At 44.3% G+C, this 21330-nt stretch overlaps 1 protein-coding gene across 1 annotated transcript in view; it reads right to left on the bottom strand.

Annotated features, from left to right (window-relative positions):
• The window catches only part of LOC143034370 (cadherin-87A-like), a 66131-nt gene that overhangs the window by 10744 nt on the left and 34057 nt on the right, over positions 1–21330 (bottom strand). The window contains exons 18-31 of the mRNA XM_076200325.1: positions 16620–16750; positions 15106–15261; positions 13780–13904; positions 13097–13204; positions 11478–11633; positions 10828–10944; positions 9998–10096; positions 9252–9339; positions 8553–8779; positions 6408–6537; positions 6070–6245; positions 4571–4691; positions 3920–4008; positions 3442–3537 (exon numbers count right to left, since the gene is read on the bottom strand). Of these exons, the coding sequence (XP_076056440.1) occupies positions 3442–3537; positions 3920–4008; positions 4571–4691; positions 6070–6245; positions 6408–6537; positions 8553–8779; positions 9252–9339; positions 9998–10096; positions 10828–10944; positions 11478–11633; positions 13097–13204; positions 13780–13904; positions 15106–15261; positions 16620–16750 (1819 nt within the window). The remainder of the gene's footprint in view (positions 1–3441; positions 3538–3919; positions 4009–4570; positions 4692–6069; positions 6246–6407; positions 6538–8552; positions 8780–9251; positions 9340–9997; positions 10097–10827; positions 10945–11477; positions 11634–13096; positions 13205–13779; positions 13905–15105; positions 15262–16619; positions 16751–21330) is intronic.

The following is a 21330-nucleotide window of genomic DNA, read 5'->3' as shown; positions in this document are numbered from 1 at the left end:
CACTAGCTGGTTGGTGGAGAAGGAGGGAAGTTGCCAGTTGTCACCCCTCATTGGAAAAAGTGATATGGGAAATAGGCAGCTCACACACCAATGCAACCAGTTACGTGAAACTGATTGCAATAGATGCCTACACTCTGTGAGGGCGGTAATCTCTGTGCTATATGGGCATGAACATATAACTTTCCTTTCCTTAATGGACTATGTAGTGGTAACCAGGAGAAGAGTAGGGAGAGTTTTGGATGTAAATGTTCTAAGGGGAGAGAGTGGGGGAATATCTGATGATTTTTTGGTGGAAGGTAAGTTGAGAGTGGAGGATAGATGGAGAAAGGAAAAGGACAGGAGGTAGGGAGGTGCTTAGAATAAACTGCTTAAATGAGAAAGAAAAAAAGGAGTACAAGAAGCTGAGAGAATAGTGGGAGGGAGTGACGGATGGAGTAGAACTAGGAGTGGAAGAGGAAGGGTTATTTCAAGGAGGGAGACAAAGTGTGTAAAGATGGTGTGTAGAACAAGGAGAATAAGAGGAAATAGAAGGAAGGGGTAGTAAGTGGTGGGATGATGAAGCAAAGGAGGTTGTAAAAGAAGAAATGAGCACAGATTGGTTACAAAATAGGATAAGAGAATCATATGAGAGGTACAGAGAAAAGAAAAGAGAAGTAAAGCACAAGATAAAGGAGGCAAAGAGGAGAGTGGATAAGAAATGGGGTAAGAGTATGACAAAATATTGAAATAATTTTTTTTGGAAGGAAATTAAGAGAGGACAAGGAGGCCAATCAAGTAGAGAAGAAAAGGTAAAAGGTGCAGATGGAAAGATGATAATGGAAGAGATTGCAGTACGAGGAAGATGGTCAGAGTATTTTAGGGAGTTGATAAATGTGAAGGAGGATAGGGAGGGAGAAGTAGTTGCAGTGGGAAGTGCTAAGAAAATGACAGTGATGAATGAGAAAAATGGAGGAGAAATAAGGAAAGATGAGGTGAAAGCAGTTATTAAAATGATGACAGCAGGTATGACACCTGGATTGGATAGACATCATGTGGAGGGTTTAAAAAAGGGAAGTACAGCAATAGTGGACTGTCTGATGAGGTTGCTTAATGTTTGTCTAAAAGAGGGTAGAGTGTAGGAGGACTGGAGGAGTGCCTGTGTAGTTCCACTTTACAAGGGAAAAGGAATAAGTGTGAGTGTAGTAGTTTCAGAGGGATCAGTTTGTTGAGAGTACTTGGGAAGGCTTATGGGAGGGTTTTGATGGAGAGGATTACGAGAGGAAGAGAGGGAGTAATTTGTGAGGAACAGTGTAGGTTTAGGACAGGTAGGGGTTGCGTGGATCAGGTTTTTATGTTAGGCAAAAATGTGAGAAAGTTTTAGGAAAAGGTAAAGATACTTTTTGGGCCTTTATGGATTTGGAAAAGGCTTATGACAGGGTAGACAGGAAGGCACTGTGAGAAATATTGCAGATATATGTGACAGGAGGAAAGCTGTTAAGAGCAATCGAGAGTTTTTATGAAAGTAGTATATCCTATGTTAGAATTACAAATGGAAAGAGTGAGTGGTTAGGTAAAGGTGGGACTTTGCCAGGGATGTGTTATGTTGCCTCGGCTGTTTAATTTATACATGGATGGGGTGGTGTGAGAGGTAAATGCAAGGGTAATGGGCCTGGGATCGGAGATGGTTAAAGAAAATGGGAGACAAGCCAGTTGTTGTTTGACAATGACACTACACCTGTAGCAGGATCAGAGGAGGGATGTTAGTGACAGGGTTTGGGAAGGTGTGTGAATGAAGGAAATTGAAGATAAATGTGGGTAAAAGTAAGGTGATGAGATGTACAAGGGGAGAGGACAGCAGAAAATTGCAAGTATTAAGGGAGAGAGACTGGAGGTGGAGGTAGAATGTAGATTGAGAGAAGCAAGTAAATGCCTTGGAGGATTAAAAAGTGTAATGAGAAATGAGCATTTGGGAATGGATAATAAGGGGAGATTGTATGAAGGGGTGATTGTGCCAACAGCACTGTATGGGGCAGAAACATGGAACATAAAAGAGGAAGAGTTTAAATGTGTTTGAGATGAAATGCCTTAGTATGGTAGGGGTTAATAGGCTGGATAGAGTGAGAAACGAGGAGGTGAGGAAGAGAGAGGGGGTGGAAGGGGAATTGGAAGATAGGGTTGATGAAAGAATATTGGTATAGTTTGGACACATGGAAAGAATGAGTGAAAAAAGATTAAAGAGGTGTGGAAGGCAGAGGTGGAGAGTAAACATGAGAAGGCAACCAAGGACGAGATACACGTAGATGGGGTAAAAGGGACATTGGGAAAGAAGAGAATGTTTGTTGAGGAAGGAACGGAGAAGACAGATGATAGGGGTGAATGGAGGATGGGGGGAAGGAATATAAGTGAATGATATTTTGACACAGCCCAAAGGGATTTCTCCCTATCTTCTCTTAGTCTGCATGAGGGGACAGAGAGAGGGGGTTGGTAATTAAATGAAGCAGCCTTGTTGTGGTTGTGCTATGTCTTGTTGCATTATTTCTGACCCAGGGCAGTGGGCAAGAAGCAGGGATGATCCGTCATCCAGGAAGAGCCAAGAAATGAGGGAGGGAGGGGTGGTGAATGGGAGTGGAGTATGTGGGGATGAAATGTGTGGGAATGGATTTATGCCTTTGACTTTGGCTATCTCTACTGTAAGGGGGAAAAACCACTGGTATATGTATACTTATTATTCCATAAATGCATATACTTGATTGCTAGTGGGCAAATGTACAGGGAATATTGCTTTCACAGAGTGTATGCATGTGCTGTGATTAGTTTCATGCAGTTGGTTGTGTCGGTGTGCAAGCTGCCTTACAGTTGATACAAAGAGTTTGGCCCTGCTCTGAGATTGAGTGACTTCCCCATGGTGTTGATGGTGGTAGGAAATGAATGGTGAGGTTAGCAATTCACCATGACATATGCCCTGCACAACTACCATGTATAAACACTCATTTTTGGTCCCTTACTTTCACTCTGTAACCAATGTATAAATCATATTGAGCATTTTAATGGGTGTTGAAAGGTCTGGGGATCATCGTACTACTGGGGATAACAATACTATCTTTGGAGTTTAGACATTTAGACCAGGTGGCCTGAGTATATGCCTAACTAGTTTCACACTATGGCATCTTCAAAGGAAGAAATTTCTCAGGAATAAGCTTGGACCAAGACTGTATTTTCATGAACCACTTTCAACAACCTCAGAGGCATTATACACAATCATGCACGCAAACAACACAACATACACTCTATATAGGATTTGTGGGAAAACCAGTTTCGGCTGTGGCATTCCTTGGGGAGACGGGACTGCTCGGACAGACAGTCTAGGGAACGACAACAACAACCTCAGAGGCTGTAACAATCATATTCATGATGGTACATACTAATGGGGGTGGGTTCCTTACAATGGTGTGTATAACCTACCTGGACCATACTTGGGTCTCCAGCATCGTAGGGCTTACGTGTTGGGAAACGGGTGCCCAACTTACCGCACAACACAGTCAAAACAACTTCAGACACCTGAGAGAATTGCAGTGAGAAAAACAAAGAATGAGATGGGGAATAAAAAATATATACATTGTTACAAAAATAAATAATTAAGCTGCAATGGGACAGGTTGCAATTAGACAATTCTATAAATCTTGAATGAAATTTTGAAGGAATTTCAATCCGAACTGGAGAACTAAAGCCATGAAAGAGGCCCAAGGGTAATTAAAAGAGCATTAACCAGAATGAATCTACTTGATGTGTAGAGAGGTCCTCCACTAGCAAGATTTCAATGCTTCAAGGATTTCATCCTCTTTTAGTGCTACATCCCTGAAGAGAAGAGACCTTACTCCTCAAGGAATCCTAATTCTGAAACTGCCAAAAAGGGATCAGGAACCCTGAAACTCTCACTAACCTCCTCACGGTCCACACGTGAATGTACAAAGATGACCCCACGGCTGTCTGCTGTGCGGTTGATGCCAAAAAGTCCACCATGATTTCCATCTAGAGAGAAATAAAGACTTGTTTAAAGAAGGATGAGGGGAAGGGGTAGGGAAAAGAAACAATGTAAGAGACTTTTGAAGAAAATATGGATCATCATCATTGCTGTCTCACTGCATTGCCTTGGACAAAAGCAGTACAGTGGTGCTAAGATGGGAGGGGGGATGAATGGGTGTTCACTTTGACTTAGTCAATCCCCTTATAAGGGATAGATGACCTTTAAGTATGTGCGTATCAATACTTCTATTAAGTAGGACAAGCAAATGCAAAAACAATAAAGATGTTTCAAGCAGTTTGAGAGGATCCTGGAGGTACCTACAAATGGTGACACTGTTCTCAAAGGTAGAGATGCCCTCTTGCTTCCTGGAGACAGAATCCACCTTTCTTCATCCTTACTACAGGCTGGGACATGAAACCCAGACCAGACCTTGGGTCTCGACTATTTCTATGAATCTAGCCAGTAACTGTCTCCAGGTTTCTAGATGCTCTATGGTTCCTAAAAATAGGATCCACAGGATTGGGATGGTATTGCTCTAAACCTATACACATCTTCACAACTACTCACCTGTAATAGCATAATCGATCTCTGCATTGGGACCTTCGTCCAGGTCCTGGGCACGCACACTACCCACCACGGTGTTTTGGGCTGCTTCCTCCTCAACCTCCATTTCAATGGCCTCATCACCCTGCAAATAAACCATTAGACCAACTGATTATCACATTCAATGAAATGGTATTCTTGATAGATTTTTGCTTTGGCTAATGCACGGCAATCTTAATTTACTGTAGGTTGTCAATTGCTGTGGATGTGCTGTGTCTTGCTACACTGCTTCTGTCCCAGGGCAGTGGGTGAGATGCAGGGATGACCCATCATCTAGGAGGAGCCAAGATAAGAGGGAGGGAGGGAGTGGGGTGAATGGGAGTGGAGTATGTGGGGATAAAATAGGTGGGAGTGGATTTTATGCCTTTGTTTTATGGCTACCTCTCTTGTAAGGGGAAAAAAGCATTTGGTAAATGTATGAGTATGTACTCTGTGTTGAAGTGAATACCAATGAATCTTGAATGTGGTTAAATGAAAATATGTAATGTGTACCACTATGATAAAGAGACGAGTCATTATTTCTGAGTTAAAGAACACTTTGTGTAGCATACTTCATAGATTTTTGTTCAGGTTAATAATATAATATTATTCAGCTAAACTTTTTTCACATTGGGCTAGATAACTGAGAGAATGACAAGCGTGGGTCACATACCTATTTTGTTCAATACATACATACATATACCAATGGCTTTTTCCCCCTTACAAGAGAGGTAGCCAAAGTCAAAGGCATAAATCCACTCCCACACATTTCATCCCTGTATACTCCACTACCATTCACCACCCCTCTCCATCTCCTCATGCAGAAAAAGCGAAGACAGGGAGAAATCCCTTCGGGGTGCATCAAAATACCATTCACACATACTCCCTCAACCCCCCACCATCACCCACCCACACCCTTCCATGCATCACAGTATCATCCATACACAACCATTCACAACACATTCAATACAATAGTGAATACACAAAAAATAAAAACAACCAACATATTTACTTAACATTACACAAAAAGTAGACAAAGACAAAACATATTCATTTACAAAAAAAAAACATATAGCTTCAGTGCAGCAGTGTGCTGGATGAATTGACCTCATGGTCTGGATCCAACCCACAGGTCATAGTGGTGACCTGTGGCCACTTGGGTCAAGTGGGGTCTCAACTGGCATGGACTGTCATAACCCGAGGCTGACCATTAGCTGAATCAAACTGGGTGCGATTAACTGAAACCAGGCCCTCTGAATGTGTGCTGCCATGTTGACCCAGGGCTCATATATCAACCAACCCTGTGGGATTATTCCTTCAACAAGGTGACACACTCTAATGATTTTGTTCTGGCTAAAGATAGGCAAATCTATGCATCTGATTGAGGATAACAGATAAAGAACATGAATATACATAAGGGTTTAAAAACACACAGTTGCTTCCTCTCAAGCATGCCAACAAGGCCTTAAAGATTTCAAACTCACTGGAAGTCTGACAAAGGCAGGGGTATGGTCGTCCACATCTGTGACATTGATGGTGAGTACTCGTGAAGCAAGCTGAGGTGGTGTGCCCATGTCCTGTGCCACCACCACCAGTGTGTAGGTACTTTGTGCCTCCCGGTCTAAGGTTCCCCTTGTTGTGATGAGCCCTGTGTTGGCATCTGCGAAGGAAAAGGAATAATATATAATGAGAGAGCACCTCGGATATTATCTCAGGGTGTGCTCAGGCAAGGATGAAATATTTTGCATTCAGTCAAGTTTCCATAACTTTTCCTTTCAATAAAATAAGAATAAAAGTTCCGCAAGGGTGTTGCTGAACTTACCAATTTCAAAGATATTGTGTGTAGAGGCCCCATCATCAAGGAAGGAATAGACAACCTTGCCATTGGGTGAACGAGGGTCATCAGGATCATGGGCCTGCACCTGGTAGACCACTGTCCCTTTCTTTGTGTTCTGCAAGAGGAAGACCCAAGTTAGTTGAAATCGATCACTGTGTGCAAACCATGAGAATGTTATTCTGCCTTATTTACTTACAAGTTTGAATGTATTTGAGATCAGGTGCCCGAGGAGTATGATGGGGGTTGCTAGGCTGGATGGAGTGAGAAACGAGGAGGTGAGGAGGGGAGTGGGGGTGGAGGGGGAGTTGGGTTGATGAAAGAGTATTGGGATGGTTTAGACACATGGAAAGAATGAGTGGGGAATGATTAGTAAATGAGGTGTGGAAGGCAGAGATGGAGGGAATGAATATGAGGAGGCGACCAGGGATGAGATGGATGGATGGGGTTAAGGGGGCATTGGTAAAGAGGGGAATGTCTGTTGAGGAAGGAAGGGAGAAGAAAGAAGATAGGGGTGAATGGAGAATGGTTGTGTATGGATAATGCTGTGATGCATAGAAGGAAGTTGGAGGAATATGTGTGAATGATGTTTTGATCCAGCCCCAAGGGATTTCTCTCCTTCTTCTCTTTTTCTGCATGAGGGGATGGAGAGGGGAGGTTGCAGTGGGCAAGATATAGGGACAACCTATCATCCAGGAGGAGCCAAGATATGAGGGAGGGAGGGGAGTGAATGGGTGTAGAGTATGTGGGGATGAAATGGGTGGGGGTGGATTTTATGCCTTTATTTTTTGGCTACCTCCCTTGCCAGGGGAAAAAAGCCTTTGGTATATGTATGTTTACTTACAAATTCCATAAGGAGCTAAGATGAGAGGGAAACAAGAATGGTGGTAGTGGGTGTGTGCTTTCATTTGGCTATCTCCCTTATAAGAGGAAGCAACAATATAAAGATAGTTTATTTACTTTAGAATATGAAAGATGGACTCTTCCTTTTCTACTTTTCTTTATCCTATCTTTTATGCTTTCCTGTCTATCTACCAATATACCAAAGGGTTTTTCCCTAGTACAAGGAAGGAGGTGCCAAGATAAGAGGGGAGTGGAATATATAGGAAACGGAATGGGTGGGAGTGGTTTCTATGCCTTTTTCTTTTTTTGGCTACTCCCCCATGTAGGGGGAAAAAGCCTTTGGTATATGTATGTACAAGGAAGATAGCCAATGAAGACATACATCCACACCTACCCAATCCTAAATTTTAGGTTTATGGTTGGAAATCTCCCAGACCCTCTTTTGCCTTGACTTCTCATAGGATAAGTATACAGAGAGCAGAATACCTAGTCCCATCACTCCATTGCACTTTGTGGCTTTTTGTGACTCACATGGGAATCACATTAGCAGAATTCTTTCCTCTCCCTATCACAGGGGACACTGGGGGAAAGAAAAAGTAATGAATACTGATTACTTTAAACTTCAATTATCCTTCCAACTTCTGCTATCCTCATCAAGTTTCTCCCTTACCAACTCTATGACAAGGCAGAGGTGGATGGAGTCAACAGCACGGGGCAACCAAGGACGAGATGGATGGATGGGGTAAAAGGGGCATTGAGAAAGAGGGGAATGTCTGTTGAGGAAGGAAGGGAGATCACAGATGATAAGGGTGAGTGGAGAATGGTTGTATATGGATGATGCTGTGATGCATGAAAGGGATGGGGGGGTTAGGGGAATGTTATGTGTAAATGATATTTTGATGCATCCCGAAGGGATTTCTCCCTGCCTTCTTTTTTTCTGCATGAGGGGATGGAGAGGGGGGGTCACCGATTAAATGAAATGGCCTTGCTGTGCATGTGGTGTGTCTTGCTGCATTGATTGACCCAGGGCAATGGGCAAGATGCAGGGATGTCCTGTCATCCAGGAGGAGCTAAGAAAAGACGGAGGATGGTGGTGAATAGGAATGGAGTGGGTGGGGATGAAATGGGTGGGAACTGAAGTATGGCTTTTGATCTTGGCTACCTCCCTTGTAAGGGAAAAAAAAAGCCCTTGGTATATGTATGTATGTATGACTCATCTCTTAAGTGTGACATTGTTCTCAAAAATAGAGGTACTGGTTATTGATGACAAAACAGTGATACTCCTCTCACCTCAGGCACTGTTGCAATTTCATTAGGACCAGGCTGGACAAAGGCAGGCACACCATCATTGCTGGAGACATCTCCGATGAAGACATTGAGTGTAGTCTCTGAGTAGAGCTGGGGCGTACCCTGATCCAATGCTCGCACACGTACTTCATATGAGTCACGACGTCCCTTTCCACTCAGTGGTGCTGCCACCGACAAGATACCACTCTCAGGATCAAGTGCAAAGAGACCTGAGGGTAAAGATGGATATTCATCATCAGCGCTGATGTACGGTTGTCACTATTAATAACTTACAGGACTGATACGATAGTTTTACATATCAGCATAGATATTTTTATGTATATGTTAATACTAAAGTCTTCAAAGATTCACACTAATAACCTACAGCACTAACATGATAGTTTTACATGTCAGCATAAATATTTTTATGTACATGGTAATATCAAAGTCTTCAAAGATCCACACTAATTGGTGTATCCCTGTGTGAATATTGAAAAACCCAGATCTTACACGTCATGCTGATGGACTTAAGATGAGGCATCAAAACAATTCTGTTATTTTGTTAGAGATAATAAACATGAAGTCTGATGCTTGGGTTTCACTCATTCATTATTTTGGAATAATATATTATCTTTGGTTATATTTTATAGTAATTCTTTGACTGGGTGGAGGGTCAGTACAAAAGAAGTATAGAACACATACCATCTGTCTCGCCCTGCGGTGCTGGAAGCTGGTAGAAAACAACACCGTTGACCCCCAAGTCAGGATCTGTGGCCAGGATGTGGGCAACCTATGGGCAGTGTGGATGGATTTAGATTATGAAGTCAGCTGGGTAATGCTATACAACAAATGAGTCTTGTTTACAGGCTCACTCTTAGATGAATGTAGGCACTAAACAAGGGGAAGGCACCATGAGATCATGGGAACGATTAAAAAAAAAAGACCTTGCTAAAAGGGTGTGAAAAAATAGTTTTTCATATAGATGGATAAACTCCTAAGATAATCTAAAAGAAGATAGAGCCCACAATGGAACCATACGTGGATTTAGAATGAAGAATAATAATAACAAAAAAAAAACAGGATCCCATGAGCATGGCTCTTTTCCTGTGTGCTAGAATTGGGTGGATACAATTAAGCAAACAAATCAATCTTGGGTCAATGGACTAATTGATTGTCACAATTAAGCAAGCAAAAAAAAACACACACCTACAATACAAGCAAACACACACAATACATGGACTTGAGGCTAGGTATGATAAATTGGAGAGAAGACGGGATCCTATGAGCCTTGCTTCTTTCCTGTGTACTACAATTAGGTAAATACACACATGCACACACAAACAGATACAGATAAATACAAAGTATGATTTCGTCCTATTTTCACTCCCTACCCCATTGGTTTTTCCCAGGTCCCACTCTCCCTCTTTTGTCCAGGTAGTCTTCCTTACCTCAACGCCCATTTCAGCATTCTCGGCCACAACAGCTGTGTAATGTGGCTCACTCCAGATAGGGGCAACATCATTCACATCTGTAAGCTCCACCTCAACCTGTATAAAGGGAAGGTGAATTAACCTCTTGTATATGATGAGCCATGAGGAGGTTATACAAGGACACTGGCTCCAGCTTCCTGATTATGTTTATTTTGTAGCTGTAGCTGAGTGACCCCTGTATTCTGTGAATAGGCTTGATCACATTTTCTGTGACATTATATTTATTCAGGGTGAAAGAGAATGAATATAACAGCAGTAACTTTAAGTTTTGTAATGCATGTATTGTGATGCATCACTGTACATCAGGCAACCTGATGTGCACGCAAATATTTTACTTGTATTGAAGAGGTTAACAACTCTGGAAATGCTATGTCCTATTCTATTGCCTCTGACCCAAGCAGTGTGGCAGAGAACAGAAATGAACTTTAAGCTGTTTTTCTCATTAAGTTTACTATGAAATTGATGACTTCCACAATGTTAATTGCATCTAAAGAACACAGATCACACATAAAGTAAAAATGGTTTTAGGGTAGCGTTTGCCGACCTTTTCTGACCATAGCACCCCTTGTAGTCAGGTCTAAGCAGTCCTGCACATGCCTAACTAATATTTCATTACTTGAAGGATAAAAGAAAGTATATGTATGCATTGCTCCCCAGCAATGTTTATGATTGATTTCAGCATCCCAAGTTAGGAAATGCTGTTCTAGAGGCAAAGGTAGTTTTCTTATTAGATTAGTAAATCACATCAAATAGGCCTCATACTGGAAAGGAAGTTTCAGAATGCATACCAAGACGGTGGTCTTGCGCTGATTGGCACCTCCCTCAGGCATGTCAGATGCTGTCAGCTCTAGGCGTAGGATTGGGTGGGCCTCACGATCCAACTGCGCCCCACGGGCTACTTGAACCTGAGGACCATTGACAGCAGGAAAAGAGACAAATTTATTTCTTATTCCAAGGTGCTTACAATGTGATAATTGTTTGGTGGTTCAGGTTAATCATTAATTAAGGAGACAATAGTGTTAAGGAAAGTTAAAAATTCAAGAACTGATGTGGTGACAGGGTGAATGGTATTATGAATATTATTACAAATTCAGAGATAATGTCATTGAGAGGACAAGTTTGTTGTAAAGTCTGATATGACAATGCTCAGGAAGGACAACTTTATCACTGTATAATGTTTAAGAAACATTGATGCTAGTGAGGACCATATCCATAAAAAAATTAAGAAATAACTTTTGTATTGGAAAGATTACAATTTTTTTTATTTATCTCCATTATCCCTTATCCTACTAAGCACTTTATATGTTTATTTCTGGGCAATATTATGCGTCTTTCAATGGCTCATGGGTGGTTTTCTGGTTGATGCTTGTACTTGTAACTTGAACACAATTAGGTAAATACAAAGTTCCTAGATTCTAGGTACACTGCTTGACCTTACCTCGCCTGTGGTATCATTGACGACAAAGAGAAGGGCACCATCGCCACCAAGGGAGTACCTGACCTCACCAAAGGGCCCTGTGTCCTCATCTGTGGCTGTCACTGTTACCACCCTCTTTGGAAAACGTGCATCCTCTAGCAGGCGGGCATGGTATTCCTGAAGGAGGGAAGGGAGTTTGTGAGAACATTACTGTGTTGGCCAGTAGTATCAGTGATCATGAAGGAGGCATATTGGTGGGTGATAGCAAGGTTAATGCTTAGTGAAGCAAAAGAAAAAGAAAGAAAAGAAAAGAAAAGAGAAAAAAAAAAAAAAAAAAAAAAAGACATGAATGACACAAGAACATAAGATTGGAGACTGCAAGTGATCATAAGGCCTACACTAGGCGGTTCCATGTCCATTACTGCCTGTCATCCCCATCCATAAAGTTATCTATCATCCTTTTAAAACAACCAATAGTTTCAGCACTCACTACTTGGTTACTAAGTCTATTCATTAACTATTGTGTTGGTAAATTAGTTCCTACCTATTTCCTTTTTTAATCTAAATTTTTCCAATTTAGATATTTTACTACGAGTTCTGCTTTGTTGTCTTAATATGATATTTTGCCTACATCACCCTTGTTAAATCCCTTTACCCATTTGAAGACCTCTACTAGATCACCCCACACTTTACATCTTTCCAGAGAGTTGTGTAAAAAATAATTAAATATATAAATATGATAAAAATAAATAAATATAAATAAATAAATAAATAAAAATAAATAAATGAATATCCAGAGGGTGTAAATTTACAGCATTTATCTATAAGTTTGTCTGTCAATGTAAGTCACTGTCTTGATCTGCTAGACCAATGAGTAATCATTCAGTCACTTAGTCTTGAGTAAGGAGATGATGAATATCTGTCTCAGGATCACTAAACACAGGTACCCATCATTAAAATGATAAGGAAGAGCTTATAACAAATGTGTGCAGGCTAACAATGGGAATCACACACTTATAAAAGGATAACCCATAAATAAATGTAGACTACAAGAAACAGAAACTCATGATCTCCCATGGACTATGTGATGGTGGACAGAAGGCTGCTGGACACACTGGGTGTATGGGTGTGTAGTAAATACAGATCATTCTATGACAGAGACAAAAATATACAAGCTTACATGGAGGAGAGTAAAAGTGAAGAGAGTGATAAAAGTAAGAGAGACTGAAAAGGTGATGGCTGAAAGAGACACACACAGAATCAGAGAAAACTGTAAAGAAATAAAGATGAATGCAGGAGGAATACCAACAAATGAATAGGAAGAGTTTGAAAACAGGCATCTGGAAAAGTATAGGAGTGTACTGTAAATGTGTAATGAATGACAGGGGAATGAACGGGGCATAAAAACAAAAAATTACATATAAAAGATGACAATTAAGAGGGCAATTTGTGGTGGAATTCATAAAATGTGAGAATATTATTAGTTTCCATGATAGTATGTGGATTTAAATAGAACAAGGCAAATAATTCTCTTCTCAAAAGTTTACTATGATACAAATATATACAGTATTGCCAGATCCTATGATTTCCAAGAGCAATTACACATGTTAAAAGTGGAGGGGACAACAAGGCCTACTTACATTCTCAGTGAATTGTGGATTGTTGTCATTCACGTCAACAATATGGACAATGACGGATGCTTCACTCGATCTGTCACCTGCCACAGCCAACACTTGAAGTGATGCCGTCTGAAGAGAAAAGACAGATGACTCCCATCAGATGGATATGTAACAAATATGCAGGAACTTAAAATCTAGATTCATGTTATTCACACACAATTTGCTCTACAATAAATTACATGAAAAGATTCGCTGCTTTCAATTCAGAATGATTTACTAACTGATGAATTAATGAGACAATGATGGCCATGGTGAAATAATGACAAATGTAAACATGATTTAATGGCAATAAATTGAATAACAATAACAAAAACAATAACCACTGATAAAGTTAATGCAGGGATGACCCATCATCCAGGAGGTGCCAAGATAAGAGGGAGGGAGGAGGGGGGAGGGGAGTGGAATATATAGGAAATGGAATGGGTGGGAGTGGTTTCTATGCCTTTTTCTTTTTGGCTACCCCCCATGTAGGGGGAAAAAGCCTTTGGTATATGTATGTATGTATGTATTCTGATAGAATATCTATCTATATACCAAGGGTTTCTTTCCCTTTATAAGGGAGGTAGCTTGATTAAAGACACACCCACTCCCACTCATCTGACAGAATAACTTGCAGGAAAATGGAAGCTAACCAAGCAACTTACCTTTGTTGTTGATGCCTCATAGTCAAGTCTGGAAGCAAGGGCGACTTGGCCTGAGATGGCATTGACAGAGAAGAAGCCTTCAGGGTCTGAACCAGACACTTTCTCGTACCGTCTCACTGGTTGTCCTGTGTGGGAGGAAGTGACATTAGAGACTGGAAGGAAGAGCTAATTACTGATAACAGAGGTGGAGGGTGATTTGCCCAATCAATCAATTGTTGCTTCGAGTTTGTCTAACCTGAAACCCTCTGATGACTAGCAATGGTCCTTGAGCCATGCTACAGATCTTCCTGGGGAATCAATCAATCACTGCCTCAAGTTTCTGAAGATGAAAAACCTGCAACCCCACAATGGTCCTAAGAACTGCCCACAGATCTCTCTGGGAAGAGATTTTGGAGTGTTGTCTGTGTTGTATTGATGAGGCACTGTTTCTATATCTCTGGCTGAAAGTTGCAGGGAGAGAAGAGCTGTTGGCAATTGTCAGCACTCCATGTGTGTAAAGTGTAAGAAATACAGCCAAAGTTCATAGAGAGCTTGGGTATCTTGGGCTTGGTCTGGAGACTGAGTGTCAGCCTCTCAGGGCTGCACCTCCTGGTGAAGGTGAGGGGGTTGACAGGCTTAGAAAATGAGGAACTTTCCTCTTCATCTTGCAGGACCACCACATGAGGGTATCTGTCACTGGTCCCTCTTCCTGGGGAGAAACGTTGGACTCTATATGGTGTAAATGTGGGGCCATTTCTTTGTCACCAGCTAACAGGAGTAGAATGGGGAGATGAGGAATAATCACCAGTGGTCAACTCTCCTTGTGTGAAAAAGTGGTGGAAAAATAGTCCCAATTCAAAGTAAGAGGGGCCTGGTCTCACTGAAAGCCAGATCCTCATGGCTTCACCTCCAAGTCATGGGTGGAAGGGAAAAGCTCCTCTTCAGTGTCTGTTGCCCAGAGGCACCACATACCCACCAAATGAACAATGGGCTTCATTCTCAAGTAAATATGAATCACTGCATGCTTTTGGGGGCCACGAATATCTATTCAGCTAATGAAATCCATCTCAAACATTTACTAAAGAAGATTTGTATACTAAACACTTCTTCACGAACTGATTACTTTGTAGGGAACACTCAATCCTTTATTCAATTGGATCCTTGATGTATCCTCAACCAGAAATTAGGTGCTTGGAGATCTGACAAACTCAAAGGTTGACATAATTTTGAACCAAGAAAATTGCAAGAGACGGGATAGCATTGATATTTGTCTCAGTTCTGCAAAACCCCTAGGAGGCAAGTATGTACAGGTGGGCAATATACTAGAGGAGTATCTTGTTACGGTACCTGAAACTGGGTCCTGTGCAGCAACGGAAAAGACTACAGTCCCTGGAGGTTGCTCCTCCTCCACATGAACCTCGATGGTCTGGTGCTGAGGTGTCCACGGTGGTGCGAAGATTGGATTCTTGTCACTGAAGGCTTGTACGTAGACGGTCACCTCAGCTAACAGGAGAAAGAGAGGGATTGAAGTGAGTGGTGTACACAGTACAATAAAATTTTACAAATGACCAATAAACATCTAGTATATCTTAGTTAAAAGGTGGTGCTCATACTCTAAATTTCCCTAACAAAATTCTGGTGTATCTCTCAGTCAGTAAATGGTGCCAAAAGGCAAGTCTCTACTTTACAAAACTATCAAGTATGTCTGCAACATGATAAGCAGGTACTTTTTGTATTTTATCACTGATAGCCAGTACTTCTATCCTTGGGGACAATACCGCACTCAAGAAATTGAGTCACAGAAATGGTAAAGAAGAGAATCATGGAATGTAGAAATTAAAAGTGAGAGATTATGATTGATTTGGTTTAACATCACAAACTCACCCTCTCAGAGGAGGCTGGGATGGTGCCTTTTTACAGAGGACTTTCTGAAGTAAAGAATTTAATATGGTAAGCCCTTACTATAAACTCACTTGCAAGGCAGGATTCAAATTACATTTACTTCTGACCTCTGATACAAGTAGCAATGCTCTAACCTGCTTGGTTAGAGCATCTAATATTAAGTGATCAGTATTTTTCTTTGACTGCAAGCTAGTCCCCAATCATAAAGGAATGCTGCATGACTGGTCTGCAAAGGTGTCATTCGAATCCCAAAAGCAATGAGTGCACTTCAGCAGTCTATTTCTCTTATGGGGTAGTAACCAGATAGCAATCAGTGTCCTTTATCAACAGAATGGGATAACATAAGGTTGTTTGCACATTTTCAGATCTGGCTGTACTATGAAACATGGATGAGTTAAGGAGCTTTTACTAGGAACTATTTAGCAGCAGCCAGTCACCTTTGCCCTATATGTTCATATAGCCATAGTAAGTGACAGTTTCTGTGTTATCTTGGGGATAAAATGAGTACCTTTGTACTTTGGCATGACTAAAGCAGCCTAATGGGCCATAACATGACTAATCACAGGAAGCCACATTTGCTATGGTACTATAGTCTTAAGACTTTTGTTCTTGCAGAATTGGTCTAAAAAGGGGTCACAATTGAATGAGACTGAGATATGGTCCCAGCTGAAGTCCAAGCCTGTCCCTCAGCTTAAATCAAATTGTCTAGTATTTGCCAGAATAAAAATCTAAAATGTACAAGACTGTAACAAAGGTTTTGTGGAACTAATTGACAGGCAATGATAGGGGATGCATACCTTCAGTGGGTTCTAATCTCACAGGTCTTACAGTCCCTTCTAGGTGTTAATTTTTTGATATGCCAGTGATAAGGATGAAAATGAGAAAAGGATGGAGATGCACATGGCAGTCAAGATCAACAATGTTAAAAAAATAGTTGGAAAGATTAATGGAAGACTTACCAGTGGCTGTCTGGTCTGGGAATGCCTCATGGGCATTCAGGTCTGTGGCCTTAACTGTGAGGACCAAGACAGCGGCAGAGTCGTGGTCCAGGCCTCCAGCTACTGTCACCTGGCCTGTCGTGCTGTTGATGCTGTAAACAGGAGGACAGGTGAATGCAAACATTCAGTAAGCTTTATAACATTAAACAAAGCCAAGAACTCGGAAATGATGGCAGTAATACACTAATATAATTAAAGGACTACATATATCATTCACTCCATGCATACATATATGTATACTTATGCACAAACACCTGCTTACACATACATATGATAGGTGGAGAAAAAAGATAGGGCCCCTCAAGTGTAAAAGATAAACAAACACACATCTAAAGGATCCCAGAAACTCAACAGTCGCCAGGAAGGTGGTACAACGCCACTTCGAGTCATTCTCAGGCCAAGTTGTCCTCTTCCTTCAAACCAGGACGGTTAGCGTAGCCGGACATGCGCGTCAACACCACCGCTAGCTACCGTTCCTGTATGACATTTTTCCCGGATGTGGTCGCTTGCGGCTGCCCCCGAAACTCGACGCCGGCACGGACAAAGGGGGGGGGGCAAAGAGCCCCTTAGTCTCTTCTACTCAGGAATCCCGCAGTACGCACAAAGAGCCGGGTGATCAACGGTGACCTTCCATGCCCTTTGCTCACAGGGACAGAGATCAGGGACGAGGTTGCAGACGCGGTATTTCTCGCTGACCGGATGCTACGTCGGCGGAGGACGCGGACAGTTGTCTCCCCCCTCCTAAGCGTAGTAAACGGAATGGTTGTACATAGCCGCCCCCGCGAACCCCCCCCCCCCCCCGGGTACGAGATTTTTCCCGGATGCGTCCGGCGGCTCCGCCCCCCCACGGACAAAGGAGCCGAGTTCGGAGATTCGGAGCGCGTCGGCCTCTTCTCCTCAGGTGGTCCCCCACATCCACCTTCCACCCGTCGTCAGACGAGCCGGGTCATCGCCGGAACCCTTTCTATGCCCGGTGGGCAGGAAGCCCGAGATGTGCCCACGCGCGCGTTCGTCGTGGGTGACTCAGCTTCGTCCATTGGAGGCAGTCTCCCCTTGGCGTCTCCCGGACCATCCGCACCCAGGCGGGACTCACCAAGTGGACATTCCCCGGACATTCCCCGGACCTCCTCCCCACTCTCTGTTCACTCGTCACTACGTTGAAGGAACAGATGGAGGCCCAACGGGAATTTTTCCGCGCTTCTCAAGCGCGGTTCGTGCACCGCACGGAAGCTCGTGAGGAGTCACCGCCCCCAAGGGCCCCCCTCGACCATCTTCCACTTGCTCGGCCCCCCTCTGTACCCATCAGTGACCGGGATGGTAGCGTGAGGTTCCTCTCTGCCCGTGCCGACCCCTCCTACGCCGACGACGATGTCCACAGCTCCGTAGGGGGGGGGGGCACGCTCCCTTTCCCCTCCCGTTTCCCAGTCGGAATCCTCGATGGTGGTCCCTCCTTCCTTCTCGGACGTCCTCGCGAGGGTTCGGAGGGCGAATCGACTGGGCCACCCGAAAGCAGAGGAAGCCACATTCGAGTCTGACATCTTCATGACGGCCAACTCTCAGAAAGCCCAGCCTCCTCCCCTCCACCTTCCATGGAGTACGCAGACGGCGAGAGCCATGGCCCAGGCCTCCGACGCTCTCGCAACAAGGACGACCGAGAAGACGCGTTGGCTTCCGGTCCCATTGGAACACCAGAAGCGCTTCTACACCCCATCGGGGTCAACCCTCGGAGCAGCCTCGATCCCGGCGAGGTTACCAGAGCTGGTTAGGCGGACGCCGAGTCGCTGCGCAGGCGAAACGTCCTCCTCTCTGGCAGGGAAGTCAGCTCCCACCTTCAATCACTGGCTCTGTCCCTGGCGGTGAACTCCTGGCTAGAACGCCTCCTTGCCTCGGCGTGGGAGTTCTTACCCGCACTACAACCCCAGGAAGAATGCGACCTCCAGGCTTTTTGGCAAGCGCGAGCAGAGCCCTGAAGCATCAGGTTTCCTGTCTCTCAACGTCCTGAGCCAACTTCGAGTCCCACAGGAGAGACACCATCCTCGGGGAACCCCAGTGACCCCCTCCTCAGGGAGATTTATGCTCACCCACGCGCTGATTCCCCCGGATATGGTGGACTCCGAGATCCTCGACGCAAACATTATAGAGGCTCCGGACTCCCCCACAGGACTCCTAGGAATTCGCCAGCCCCTCCGCACAAGATAGGGGGTTGCCTCTCCCTCTACTGGAGAGCATGGGAAGAGGCCGGGGCGGAAGACTGGACCTACTAAGTCATTAAGACGGGCTATTGTCTTCCCTTTTCCACTGTCCCAAACCTCTCCCTCTATCCCATCCAAGTCAGCAGCTTCCACCCGGACTCGGCTCGCGGGCGGGCCCTAGCGGAGGAATCCTCCGTTCTGCTCCAGACAGGAACTTTAGTGGAAGTCTCGACTCCGGACCCAGGGTTCTTCTCACGGCTATTCCTAGTAGAAAAGACAACAGGGGTGTGGAGACCAGTCATCTATTTGTCTCCACTCAACAAGTTCCTTTTCCCTGACGAAGTTCCGAATGGCCACCCCAGAGTCCGTAAGGGCGTCTATCAGGGAAGGGAACTTCATGGTGTCGCTGGACCTCCAAGATGCATTCCGCCCAGCTATGCCAAGAACACCTGAGAATGGTCCTAACCTTTGTCCTGAAATTGGGCACAGTAGTCAACCCGGAAAAGTCAGATTTCTTACCAGAACAGAGAGTCACGTACCTGGGTATGGTCCTGGACTCCTCCCTAATGGAATCCTTCCCAGTAGGAAAGGGGATCCCGAATCTCGCATCTCTAGTTGCACAGGCACTATCGACCAGGTTCCTGACGGCTACACAATGCCAAATCCTCCTGGGCCATATGGCCTCCATAGAGAAATTAATCCCCTGGAGTAGACAAAGAATGCGACCGCTACAGCGGCTCCTCAAGTCTCAGTGGGCCCCGCAAGAGGGAGAACCCCTACAACACATCTCCCTCACCGAAGAAGTCAAGGATTCTCTTCTCTGGTGGAAGGCCCATGCAACCTTCTCATGGGGATGCCCCTCGGCCCATCTCCCCCCGAAGTCCTCCTGTTCTCCGATGCCTCCAAGGAGGGCTGGGGAGCCCACCTCAACGACGATCACATCAGCGGTTCCTGGTCCACAGTCGAGCGGACAGCCCATATCAATTGGCTTGAGTTGAAAGCAGTACTCCTGGCTCTCCGTCACTTCAAGGATCAAGTCTCAGGAAAAGTAGTGGGCATAATGTCGGACAATTCCTTGGTAGTAGCCTACCTAAACGAGCAAGGGGGGCACAGTCTCCCAGGAACTATGCCTTCTGATGATGGACATCCTCAACCTAGCCAAGAATCTCCAGGTGTCACTCAAAGCCCGTTACATCCCGGGGAAGAGGAGTGTCTGGGCGGACCACCTCGGCAGGAAGAATCAGATAATCAACACAGATGGTCCCTCTATCGAGAGGTAGCGAACTTCATCCTCAGCAAATGGGGCTCCCCTCTAGTGGACCTTTTTGCAATGAGATGGAATCACCAACTCCCAATATATTTCAGCCCTTTCCTGGATCCTCTGACAGCAGGAGAAAACGCTCTTCTGCAAAGTTGGGACAACCTGGACTGCTACGCTTTCCCACCATTCCCTTGCTCCAGAAGGTACTCCTCAGAGCAAGACACGCATCCTACCTTCGGATGACTTTGATCGCTCCTTGGTGGCCCGAAGCCCCATGGTTCCGGACGCCCTCTAGCTAGCAGTAGAAGAGCCTCTGGCCCTTCAGGGAAGACCAGATCTTCTGTATCCACCCATCAACGGGCCTTGGCACAAGAACCCTTCAGCACTCAATCTTCACGCGTTCAGACTATAGTCCAGATCCTCCTAAAGAAGGGTTTTCCCAGAGAAGTGGTTGAGGACATGTCCGCTCCTATTTGCTCTTCCTCAGCTAACCTTTATCAAGGGAAATGCGCCTTTGCAAAATGGTGCCACTCCAGGAAGTTAGTCCCAGTTCGAGCCACCATTCCTGAGATCGCCTCCTTCCACGTCCTCAGGAAGTCCAGGAAGATCTCCCTCTCGGCGGTACAAGCCATCCGGACCTACCTCAAGAGAACCGAACATCTTCGACCAGAATTAAAGTGGTTGTTCATCTCTACTAAAGGTAGCCCATCACTAAGAATTCCATTTCTTACTGGACAATGGAAGTCATCCGCAGAGCCTGCGACATGAACCACACAGATTGCCCATGACCTGAGGGCAGTAGGGACCTCCCTAGTCATCAGTAAGAATCGGTCAGTCAACCAGGTTCTTCAAGCAGGTATATGGAAGAGCCAGAATACGTTCACTTCCTTTTACCTCAAAGAAGTTATGCGGGAATCTTTAGGGAACTTATCTTTGGGCCCCATAGTGACCGCCCAAGAAGTCCTGAAAATGATATACCCCTCCTCAAGAGCACACAGCCGACCCTGACAACTCATCCAGGTTCTGGCTCGGCAACTGCAGGGATAACTTTCTAAAATCCTTCTCATACTCTTACATTCCCTTACCTCACCCGCGGGCTCTCAAGCATTCCAAGGGAATCAATTCAAGCCCTTCAGTGGTACAAAAGTGATTATAACCTTTCTGTCTCCACTCCAGGGAACAGAAAGGGGTGCACTTCAAAGTGAGGGGAATGTATAGG

Source organism: Oratosquilla oratoria, chromosome 17 (assembly GCF_046742065.1).
Source record: "Oratosquilla oratoria isolate Oo_2021 chromosome 17, ASM4674206v1, whole genome shotgun sequence".
Lineage (NCBI taxonomy): Eukaryota > Metazoa > Arthropoda > Malacostraca > Stomatopoda > Squillidae > Oratosquilla > Oratosquilla oratoria.
This window is presented reverse-complemented; position numbering and strand designations above follow the sequence as displayed.